This window comes from Leuresthes tenuis, unplaced genomic scaffold (assembly GCF_036924035.1).
Source record: "Leuresthes tenuis unplaced genomic scaffold, fLeuTen1.0.hap1 SCAF_15, whole genome shotgun sequence".
Lineage (NCBI taxonomy): Eukaryota > Metazoa > Chordata > Actinopteri > Atheriniformes > Atherinopsidae > Leuresthes > Leuresthes tenuis.
In genome coordinates this window covers 6775088-6788132 of record NW_027325369.1, presented here as the reverse complement: position 1 = coordinate 6788132, position 13045 = coordinate 6775088, and the positions used below count along the sequence as shown (strand labels likewise).

At 42.4% G+C, this 13045-nt stretch overlaps 1 protein-coding gene across 1 annotated transcript in view; it reads right to left on the bottom strand.

Annotated features, from left to right (window-relative positions):
- akap6 (A kinase (PRKA) anchor protein 6) overlaps positions 1-13045 on the bottom strand; it is a 281773-nt gene that overhangs the window by 136848 nt on the left and 131880 nt on the right. Inside the window, exon 14 of the mRNA XM_072365052.1 lies at positions 377-507. Coding sequence (XP_072221153.1) covers positions 377-507 — 131 coding nt within the window. The remainder of the gene's footprint in view (positions 1-376; positions 508-13045) is intronic.

Sequence of the window (13045 nt, the reverse complement as noted above, 5' to 3'; positions counted from 1 at the left end):
AACACACCCTCCGGTCCCCCTTTTTAAAGAGGGGGACCTCCACCCCAATCTGCCAGTCCAGAGGCAGACCTTAATATGTACAAAATAAATTTGTTATTGTTGGGTATAAATAAGTATTGATGGTTGAGATGAACGAATGGTTACATCAGCTTTTAATATGTAAATTACCACACTGGATTCTTTTCTTGGCAACTTATCTGAATAGTAACAAATAAACTAATGTTAAATACTGAATGGTTCAAATTTTAACAGCAACAGTTGCAGAAGAATTTTTTTTAACATGCATTTAGTGTATCATGTGGTTAAGTATTACACAAGCTATTCGAAAAATAACCTAATAGGAAGTGACATCTGTTCTGTCTTTTTTCATATTTACCTTTTGTTTGTGGTCAGCTGACTGTTGTTCCTCATGCTAGGAAATGAGGGGTAGTGCAAGCTACTCAGTTTGACTGCAATCCTCTCCAGGGCGATTTGCTGTGCTTCACATTGGCTGGAGACGAGATCCACCTGTAGAACAGATAACATTCATTGAGGATAAACCATGGATATAATCCAAAAAGAAAAGTTGGTATCCTCCTGTTCTGGTATCTAGTATTGTCTTCACTGAGCTTGATAGTCAAGCATATGTATTTTCAATTAATTTGATCTGAATTTTGTTAAGTTATTTATTAACCTTGTTGTGTTTGTTTCTTTATTTTCTGTTTGATTAACTTTGATAATTAAACAACACTAGAGAAGTTTGTTAACCTTAAAACTATGTGCGTCTGACTTGTTTTGAAATACATTGACTTTTATTATGTAGCGTTCCAACCTAAAACTTCCCTCAAGTGCTTGGAGGCTGAGATACAATAGTTCACAACTTTGGTTTGCAGCCCCACACCCTTGCTTAACAGTCGCTTGACATGATTTGACTATTGATGCAACCTTTATGGCCTCTTTCACATGATCTAAAAAAAATAAATAAATAAATAAATAAATCATGTGCATGGCTGTTCATTTGCACAGCTCACACGGAGATTGTTTTTTATAACAGAGGTGTAACATCACACAACTGTAGGGGATGCCTACATTCATAACCTAATATCTATACATTTCTGGACCATTGTACATCATGACAGACAAGATCATCTGAGGGTTGATTTAATCCATGCAAACTAATTTCTGGTCATTGCTTTGTTTTGATTTATGGACATAATTCCTTCATATCTAAAAATGGATTAGACTGGATTAACTCCTCACCTTTGCCACATTTAAGATAATTTGAATATGCAAATTAGTCCTACCCTACCCCTCAATGACTCTCACCCAACCTGTATAAAAGTTCCCACATGGTAAATGGACTTGTACTTGTATAGCGCTTTTCTAGTCTAGCTGACCACTCAAAGCGCTTCACTACATGCCGCATTCACCCCACTCACACACATTCATACAGCACGTCTTAGGATATAACTACGTGCTTTCTAAGCATTCACACACATTCATACCCCCAATGATACACTGGGGGAGCAACGTGGGGTTCAGTGTCTTGCCCAAGGACGCTTCGACATGTATCCTGGGGAAGCCAGAGTCGAACCACCAACCTTCCGATTGGTGGGCGACTGCTTTTCCTCCTGAGCTACAGCCGCACATGGTTGTGCACAGATGACGTCACAGTGTCGTGCCGGTCATATATAGTGGCACCAGTAGTTGCAATCCTCTCCTGAACAGAGGTGTCGCTGCTACGTGAAGGTTACCGCTAACTACTCTACAACGACAAAAGTGGAGAAGAAAACAATGCCCTTGTCAAGATCAGGAAGAGTAGCACTTTCATCAATGATGATGCTGCAGTATCTGGAAGACGAACTACACTAGGCAGAAATACGTCATTTTGACATAACGAGCCATGTAAGTAACATGGCAACCAAAAAAACAAGCTTAAAGAGCCAGACACTATTCCATCAGTTGTTCTCCTGCTACAAGATGGAAGACATGTCAACAATCAACACAGCCACTCAAGATCAAACAAAATTGTGCATTGCCTATATTTACTACAAGAAAGCTTACAACTCAATGCTGCAAACATGGATACTGGAATGCTTGAAACTTAACATCAACTGGACACTGTGTGCCTTTACCAATAACTCATTGGGACTGTTAGAGGCCAGTTCAAAGCCATCTGTACAAGTTACCATCAAAAGTCGTATATAACAAGGGGATCCTCTGTCCCTTCTGTTGTTTTGCCAAGGTCTAACCACCTCAACAAGATCGTTACATAGAGTGGCTATGGATGCCAGTTCTGCAGTGGAGCAATTTCCACATCCACAAAGGAGATCTACATCAGGAGATACTGCAAGGATATCAGAATGTCCATCCATCCATTACCTATCGCTTCTCCAGGTGTCGGGTCGCGGGGGCAGCACCTTGAGCAGAGAAGCCCAGACGTCCCTGTCCCCAGCCACTTCCTCCAGCTCTTCTGGGGGGACCCCAAGGCGTTCCCAGGCCAGCCGAGAGACATAATCTCTCCAACATGTCCTGGGTCTTCCCCTGGGTCTCCTCCCAGTGGGACGTGCCCAGAACACCTCACCAGGGAGGCGTCCAGGAGGCATCCTAACCAGATGCCCGAGCCACCTCATCTGGCTCCTCTCAATGCGGAGGAGCAGTGGTTCTACTCCGAGCCCCTCCCGGATGACTGAGCTTCTCACCCTATCTCTAAGGTAAAGCCCAGACACCCTGCAGAGGATTTGGAGGTGCTGATTCTCATCCCAGCCGTTTCACCCTTGGCTGCGAATCGCCCCAGCGAGAGCTGAAGGTCACGGCCCAACAACACTAACAGAACAACATCATCTGCAAAAAGCAGAGACCCGATTCTGAGGTCGCCAAATCGGACCCCCTCAACGCCCTGGCTGTGCCTAGAAATTCTGTCCATAAAAATTATGAACAGAATCGGTGACAAAGGCAGCCCTGACGGAGTCCGACGGCGTCTGAACAGCCCCTATCATGGGGTCCGGTACTCAATACTCCAAGAGCACCCCACACAGGACTCCCAAAGGGACACGGTTGATCGAAAGTCCACAAAACACGTGTAGACTGGTTGGGCGTACTCCCATGCACCCTCCAGGATCCTGCCCAGGGCATAGAATTGGTCCACTATTCCACGACCAGAACGAAAACCACACTGCACTTCCTGAATCCACCAGCGCGTTTGGGGGTTTCCACCACAACAGGCACTGACCACCTTACGGCCACAACTCCGGTCAGCCGCCTCGACAATTGAGGCACGGAACATGGCCCATTCAGACTCAATGTCCCCCACATCCCCCAGGATATGGTTGAAGCTCTGCTGGAGGTGAGAGTTAACGCTCCTTCTGACAGGGGATTCCACCAAACGTTCCCAGCACCCTAACAATACGTTTGGGACTGCCAGGTCTGATCGTCATCCTCCCCCACCAGGAGAGCAAACTCACCACCAGGTGGTGATCAGTTGACAGCTCCGCCCCCCACTCTTTACCCGAGTGTCCAGGACATACGGCCGCAAGTCCGACAATACAACAACAAAGTTGATCATCGGACTGCAGCCTAGGGTGTGCTGGTACCTAGTGCACATATGGACAGCCTTATGCCTGAACATGGTGTTCGTTATGGACAATCCATAACGAGCACAGAATTCCAACAACAGAACACCAATGATTCAGATTTGGGGGGGGGGGGGGGGGGGGGGGGCGGGGGGTGTTCCTCCCAATCACACCCTTCCAGGTCTCACTATCATTGCCCTCCTGCAGGAGCACTCTTTAGTGCCTCCTCCAGGGACTCCAAAAAAGGTGGGTACTCTGAACTGCTGTTTGGCGCATAAGTACAAACAACAGTCAGGACCCGTCCCCCCAAGAGAGACCAAGCCGTGCATCGAGGTGAGTCCGACTATATCTAGCCAGAACCGCTCAGTCTCATGCATCAGCTCTGGCTCCTTCCCCAACAGAGAGGTGACATTCCACGTCCCGAGACGTGCTTCAGTAGCCGAGGATCAGACCGCCAAGGTCTCCACCTTTGGCTGCTACCCAGCTCACATTGCATCCGACCCCCTTGGTGAGCCCATCGGAAGGGGGACCCACGTCGAGCCCCATGGGCACAGGCCCGGCCACCAGGTGCTCACTGCCGGGCCCCACCCCCGGGCCTGGCTCCAGGGGAAGGCCCCGGTGACCCGCGTCCGGGTAAGGGACAACGCCGTCCAAATTTATCTTTCATCATGAGGGTCTTGTGAGCTGTTCTTTGTCTGATCCCTCAGCCAGGATCTGTTTGCCTTAGGTGGGTTAAAGCCCGGGGCAGCATAGCTCCCAGACTCACTGGGGCACACAAACTCCACCATCATGGTAAGTTTGAAATGTCCATATAGGTGAGAATAGGGAGGTTTGTTTTAATTTTTTTATCCTCTACATTCTGTTTGATGAGTAGAATATTGTAGATAATCCCATCTTGGCTTGATGACCAGAATCAAAATAACATGGAAAACAAGCTTATTCTATCCAAAGGGAACAAAGTGTGTTTGATGAATTGAAGTTGTATGTCTGAGTGGGATCATCTTCTGCTGAGTGTGATTAGCTGTTTATTACAGATGAATGAGATTTCGCCATGGCATATTTTGACAGATGTGCCCTTTACAGCCCTACAAGCTGCCACTCTGCTCTTAGACTGCACTTTTATCTCTTAACTAATAGGCACACTTGCCCATACAACTATGTGAATGATTATAGATCTATAGATGCACTCGATTCCAGTTATACACATCATGCCAACACAAATTACCCATAAAAACACACACATTTAGCATGAATTGCTTTTGCCAAGCAAAAATTACCTCTCACACACATAATCCCATGCAGTTTGCACAAAGGTTCCCATGAAGCCACATACACACACAAATAGAACATAGATTGCTCCCTACACACACACACACACACTAACCACAGCTACTCACACTCAGTATCCAGACACAATCATATAGAGGCACTCAGCATGCCGCTCAGATGTAATTGCATACAAACTATATGGAGATGAGGCTTCAATTGAACCAATGAAGGCAGGGTGAGTGAGTACAAACAGCAATGCACACAGACACACACACACACGCAAAACGCCTGCTTTTTCCCTCATTCAGTAACAATCTGAATCTGAAGTATTGTCGCATTCAGTCGCGTTCACCATCCGATCTACTTAGTAGACTCGACAGAAGGATCTAGAAAGGTCATCCAATCTGTGGAAAGCAGAGTTGCTCAATCAGAGAGCTAATAAACAAGCCGACAATACACAATCAACAGCACTGTCTGCATCTGCGTTAAGGTGTGTTTGTATGAGAGCATGTTTTGTTTGTGTATTCATTGCTGTTACAGGGATGAAGCTAACTGAAGGCTCTTAGAGGAAAAACAAAAGATTTTCAGTGACTAAATATCTCTCGATTTTCCTTCATTACTTCCTTCTCCTTCAATCTTGTTTGCAGTTGCAGGCTGTTTGTTGCCTAGTTAGTCCATTAGCAAGTCAGTAGATCAGTCGGGATGTTCGCTAGTTGTTTAGATTATGCTTTTCTTTACTAATGGGTTCCTTCATACAGCTCATAACTCTGAAAATTGACACATAAAAACATCTAAAAATCCCCTATAATTCAGAAATAAAGAAATTAATTTACTAAAAGGAGAAAAAGAAACAAATCAATATTAACAACAAAGCAGAAATTACCCTTGTCATTTACACTCTCTAACACAAGTCAGTCTGACACATATATGTCATGCTATTTTTCAGATCTCAATAATGTTATGATGGTTTTATTCTTCAAAATTCATCATTCTTCATTCTGTCACAAAGAAAAAAATAAATAAATTGTTCACCTACAATAATTTAACTTGGGGTGGTGTTATAGGAAATAGTCTTTGTTTATCAGAGCACAGACATTGCACAAAGCATACAATAAATCATAACATTTAACTTGTAACATAAATATGATCACTTGAAAGTCAAATATTTTAACTATTTAGAGATACATTTAAGATTACTATTTTTTTTTTTTTATCGTCATGTCGTCATTGTCACACGAAATGCGCAAAATTTCTCCTCCGCATTTCACCAATCCAGGTTGGCATGTGCACATGCACAGGGTCACACACTCATGGACACAGATACCATACACTGGAGCGGTGGGCAGCCAGTCACAGCGCCCGGGGAGTATGGGTGAGTACGGTGTCTTGCTCAAGTGCACCTCAGCCATGGCAGCTCTCAGTTGCAGCTCCACCTGTCAGTTCACCAATCTTTTTGAGCAGTGAGAGTGGGAATTGAACCGCCAACCTTCAGGTTATTGGACAACTCATTCTCACCACTGATCCACCCCAGCACCCGCCCCCGAAATCTTATTTCATAAAACTGAGTTTCTTTAAAAAAAAAAAACTAAAAAAAAAACTAAAAACAAAACCTTGAGGTCATAAATGTAAATCTAACAGCTCTGCATGGTGATTTAAAGTCAGTAAAGTTCCTTTACTGACAGTCACACAATTTAGAGATTTATTCATTAAATTATCATTTTTCTGATGCTTGCTACAGGCAAGCAAACACAATTATATGTACAAATACATGCACAGGCAAATACACACACGAGCTGAGCTGCTTTCTGAATTGAGGAATCTTCAAGGGTTTCTGTCAAAATTTGTTTTCAAACTAAACTCAACAATGTTTCAGTCAAAAATGTTAAACGTTAAAATTAGGGACTATGTAATGTTATTTTCTTAGTTTCCCAGAAAATTGGCAACTAATCCCATTTATAGCAAAGAACACTGGGCCTCATTCAAGAACCACTCTACGAACAGTTTTGTTCTTAAATAGTGAGTACGAGTGATTTAAGAGAACTTGCCGCATTCACCAATTTTTTCATATTTTGATTTTTCTTTCAGGTACGAACAGAATTTACGAGTGATCCAGACCTGTCGTAGGAGTCACGTTTGCTGTTATTCAAATTAAGTTTACTTGACTAATGGATTGTGTATATAAATTATACCCCATAATTATGCTGATATTATTATGTTTTACTTAAATTATGCCGTAATGTAAGGTTAATTTGACTCTGTATATAACAAGGTCAATGAGAAGTGTAACCAGCGGCTGACTTTTGAATGCCTTACCGCGCCACATCAGGCTCTTGGAAGAGAGCGCGGTTCCGAGACTGCCAAGGACTGTGCTGCTGCAAATATGCAGTTTGCTAGAGCCACATCTCCGGAGAGACATGCCGATCAAACCCAATTCCACCACATGTCCAGGTCCTCACCAGCCTTGGATTTTTGGCCACGGGAACCTTTCAGAGGGAGATTGGAGACAGATCGGGGGTGTCCCAGTCCTCGTGCGCTCCCCTTGGTCATCAAAGCTCTCATCAGTTTATCACCCATGGTGCATCAAATTCCCCCACACCGCTGTCAAACAAGTACAAATTAAGCAGGACTTTCATGCCATGGCTGGACAGCCAAACATAATCGAAGCAATGGACTGCTCACGTATACGCACCAAAGCACCCGTGTTGTTGTGGAGTGCACTATTGTGTAACAGGGTAGACCTGTATCAGTAATGGATTGGTTGCATTTTGTGTGACACTAGTGATGGATTTTGTGGTGCATGTGTGGGTGTGGCTTTACAGAGTGAGTGTGTGTGCAGTGATTTCATGGTGATGGGCTAACCTGAAACAGGTGTGCTGGGCATGACTTAAGCCAGCTTAACTACCCCCACACAGATTGTCCTTTAGTCTTCCTCTGCTCTTCTCTGTGACAGGTACCTGTGTGCATGTGTTCTGAGGTCTCTCTACCTAAGAAACTGTAAACTGAATGTCTTATCTTGTGTTGAGTCTCCCTCTGATCTTCTCTGTGACAGTGTGGTGTGTGACGTGGGCTGGAGTAGTCTAAGGACAACGGTGGGACTGGAAGCAACCACAACGGCTGAGCAGTAGCAGCGCATTGCACCCATACAGTGGAGTGCAGCAGTCACCAGCACCACAGCATGCGGCGTCAGCAGCAGTAGTGCAGCCACACCGAGCCAGTGCACCAGTTGACCAGCCTGCCAGCCAGGTGAATTGAAGCCGGCCACTCATCAGGCCACACAGAATCCACACCTTTAGCCATCCTCCTCGTCTCTTTAGATTAATTTCCGTTGGACTCGATTAACTTTTAAATATTTATGGATAGAAATAATAAAGGACTCATTTAAATTATACCTCTGTCTGGTTATTGTCTTGCCCACTATCCACTGGCTGGTCAATCCCTCGAACTGAAAAGAACACATTCCAATTGGTGTGCTGAAGACCAGGTAGATGTGTCTCGATACAGCAGGGGGACAAACTGCTCTATAGCCCAGAAAAGGCATGCCACATTATTCTGGCATGCTGCGTCTTGCACAATATTGCCATGAACGAGGGTCTCCCACTACCTGAACCAGCCCAGGCAGACAACCTGCCAGAAGACCCCTTTCATGGACCGCCCCATCAAAGTGTCATCATGATGAGGCAACAACTGATTGCACAGCTTTAGTTGCAGTCATCGAGCGCCTGGCCATGGCGATTATTTCTTTTTTAAGCCATTTTCATATCAAACCATTTCTTCTTTATTTCTGTGACATTACGAACTACAGGTGACACAGAATTAACAGCACTCGTAATTGCTTCCCATTTCTTCGCTTTAGCAGGTCCCATAATTCCACTGCTAAAAATGACAGATTTTCCTTTTTGGATCTCTGAAAGCAGAACTTCAATCTCAGAGCCCGTAAAGTTGTTATTTTTGCGCCTTGATGCCATTCTCATGACTCAACACTTCCTGGTACAGGAGAGAGGAAGCGTAGCCTTACATGATTTATTTTGGGTGTGGAGTATGCAAATTTACTATCCTCATGCACGTGCACTTAAATACGCATGGGTGGCATTCATAATTTACGCAGGTCGTTTTCACACTTTTCCGAAGTTAAGAGCGTTTATTGAATCTGACATGGCGTGTTCCTACGAGACCTTCATACGAAAAAAGTGAGAGAAATTTAGAATAAGAATACCAAAATGTTCTTGAATGAGGCCCACTGTTCGTAAAGTCTCCCTACTCAGTAAAGCTTTGGCTTAACCAATGATCGAACACTAATCTGATGTGACAAGAAAAAAAAATTTAAATAAAAACAGTTGTTGATCCTGTCATCCAAGGGCGGTTCTAGGGGCTGGGCCACAGGTGCATTGGCCCCAGCTGAAATCTGATTGGCCTCCTGAAGTGCCCCTGTCCTGTCACTCATCTGTCCTTCGTCCGAGAGCGATGATCAGATTATAGGTGGATGCAATTCCATGTCGAAATACTAGTGCCGTCAATACTAATGAGCCAAATAAGAATGTCCAGCGTGAATAAAGCTTACAGAAGAAGAAGATTTGAACGATCTCATATGATGTTGGACAAATATGGCGCCTCTATAAATATTGTGGCCCCTTGATGGCCCCTTATCCTAGATCTGCCACTGTTGTCATTTACCTCTGACTGGACAAATGTGCAAAAGTGCACACACAGTACTATGATATAGAAGAGTGAAGTCAATGAAGAGCAGAAAAAAAAAAGAAATTGCCATGTAGTGGCATATATTCAACCAATGTTTATCATTCAAAATATATTCAAAAGAGAAAAACTAAAAGACAGATTCAGAGAAAAAGATAGCAATGAGCAGAGAGTGACAACAAGTTAAAAAAAAAAAAAAAAAAATTTGCTTTTTTAAAAAAAAATTGCATTGATTTTCCATTTTGCACAATAAAGGTGATAGGATTGTAACTTGTTCCAACAGAGTGCTTCTGGATATATACTGTGAAAATCAGCACTGTCTGATCATAGCACCGGATAATGGAGCATCAGAAATGTATTTATTTATAAGGAAAAAAAGGACAGAGTAGAAAGCAGACATATGGTGGAGCTAACTAACTGATGGTATATCGTGTATACATGAATATACATATATCCATGTATGTTTTCCAGTTTAAGGATATAATTCTGTGCTTCCAGCCACATTTTTAATTCTGCTAGTAGACAAATCAGTAAGAATTTGCCTCATTTGATGTATAAATGGGCCATCCCTTGACACAAACAAAGGCAAAAAGCCTGCTAGTAGTGCATGTGTGTGTGTGTTACACTTAGATGTGCTGAATCAAGCCATTTTGGGGCTTTTTGTTTACATGTCTGAGCCAATTTATCCTGCATCCTGAGAAACCCTCACAAGTGCATGCCCCTCGAGGTGTGTATCCAAATGTGTTTGTGTGTGGTTATGTATGCTCCTTGTATTTTTCTCTATGTCAAAAATCTGTATGTTGATTTGCTGCTGAGAGAATGTAGCTTAGTCTCTTATGAATGTGCATGTCTCTAAATTTGCCTGAGTCTGTGAATTTAAGTTTGTGCGTGTGTATTAATGGTGTTTGTGTGGGTCTGCGTGTCTCCTGGGGTTTTCCTGGGGCTACAACTGCCAATCACACAGCAGTGTTAGGAATGAGAGCCGAGTTGCAGCAGCATATAAACTCAGACCAGAATTCAAAATACAGTTTCCTCCTCTGCATGATTAAATAATAAAGAATTTCAAATAAAAAAATCAATTCAAAGATCAATCAACTAATCAGTCATGTTACTGAAGAACATGAAATTAGCATAAGATCCATAAAGAAGAGGTAAAGTATGCTCACTCATCCTAAATATAATTCCTCTGCTGTCGACAAGATCATGTTTTTTTTTTTTAAATGTCTTAGCTATTCTGTGTTGCCTTTGAAGCAAAATTTAAAAAAAACAAGAGTAGGTTTTGTGCAACTGACTTGTCGAGCAGTGCCTGTGGTCTTGCCTCAGCATTGTGTCCTTAATCTGGCATGAACATCTTCATGCTAGAACTTATGTGAAGAACTTCAGGCCCTTTGGCTGACGTGTTGATTGTTGGCGAAGCTCCAGGCATCAATCTTCAAATTCTTAACACCAAGCATATGGAAAGTAAATTTCAAGCAAGATTCCCACAATACACTTTCGGTCTTCAGGCTAAACGTTTAACTGTCACACTGTGACTTATTATGGCAATCAAATATTACTTATTCTTATAAGTAAGACCACAAAAGGTACAGAGGTTCTGGCAGTGATGCACAAGTTGTTGTTTTTTTTTTTTTTTAAATGGAACAGTTGCCATGGGTTAAACCGTTACTACTCCAAAGGAACTTGTTAGTTTGTGTGAATTAAACTGGACAGATTTCCTCTGTCCACTTTCTGTAACCTGGCAGGAGGCCACCACAGTTACATCATCAACTGGTTAACAAAACCCTGGCACCTCAATTGTTTGTTCTCTGTCTTTGACTGGAACCTTCTTGCATGAGTGTGGTTTCCTCCACAGGGAAGAGGTAATCTCTGTCATCTCTTAGCTTTGATCATTATAACTTTTGCCAGCTTAGCAAAAACTCTCATGCAGCGAAGAAGAGGTTCTTTGTCAAGTCACTATTGTGCTCACCACATTGGCCATTATGTGAGTGAAGGAGTTTATACTAGTGCTTGAGGTATGCAAGACTCACTGGAATCCTCATCCTATACAGTTGGCTCGACTACTGACAAAATAATAAAGCTATACCACAGAAAAAGCACCAGAAGAAGTTGTGCAACATTTACATTTTGCATATAAAAACCATCAACTTATCTGGCTATAATAACACGAAAGGGGTCACCATGTTACGCGATGTGACATCAATTTAGTTGCATGCTGCTATTCATGAAATTGATTATAGCAATCATAAAGCAAACAAACTGTTAATGAGCCTAAAGGACAGTAACTAAAGTAGCAGACTGCTAACTCAGCACAACAACTACAGTAGTCTGTTTCCTCCAATCTTAACCAACATGTAAAATCTGAAGATGGTTAAACTGCCAGCTGAAAGAAAGCGGGCTAAGAAGCACATTTCGGACACGGAAGGACTTTGGCAATCTGACAAACATGACTGGGAAATAGCACAGGTATCTATACATGGCAAAACATATAAAGGCTTAACTAAATTATTGATTTGTTTTCCCTTTTTATTGCTATGTTCATGTTTTATGGACAGTATAGATTATTTTACTGATAGGTTGATGTGAATTTTACTAAGAAGACACTGACCTCTCTGTTAAACCCAGCACCTTAAACATAAATGACAAACATATTGGTGAATAGATCTTTCTACTGCACCTAAACACAGAGAGCATTTAAACATTTCGCTTCTGTCATCACACACACACATATATTATCAAATTCTTTAAATCGCATGATTCTCTGTGATTAACTGCATTATTATACGCAAAATCCAATAATGAATTCAAAATATATAACGCACTTTTATTGGAACTGTACAGTCATTATTTTCCCCAGTCACTCTTGCACATCATTTGGTTCATCCTTGTCACCTGTTTATTTATTTTTTATTTTTCCCCCACAGCTGCATTTCATCACCAATCGCCTCCCCACAGTATTTAGTCATAGTTCATATCACGTCTTGTTTTTGTTAAGTGTTTTGGTAATCCGGCCCAGCCGCGCCTTTTGTTTGTTCCTTTTGTCTGCGTTTTGAAATAAATCAAGTTCCTTTGCAATATCTGCATCCGGGTCCTACCTCCAAGCCACACCACAGCTAAACCTACCTGACACCGTAACCTTACCGCTTCATCCGCCATTCTTTTCTTTTCTGACTGTTTCCTGTGAGCGCCGCAGCAGTAAGCGTCATACTAGGCTCGCTCACTACAGCCTTTTCAAAATAAAAGCCAGTGAGCAACAAACGTTTACAATAAAAATAATAAAAACTGCGTTAATGGGAGACAAATAATTGTTGGCGATAATGAATTCATTAGTTAAAGCAAAAATAATGCGTTAATGTGCCCAGCCCTAATTTACTTCTACTACTTTGGGGCAGAATAAGAAACGTGGAACAATGTGAGCCATTGGCTGCTCTTGGTGACATTGGTGCTGTTGTTGGTCCTTATGCTTTGCTCTGCTATGGAAAAGACAGAAGTCAAAGTGATGGAATGAAACTACATATCAAATAATGAAGACTTTT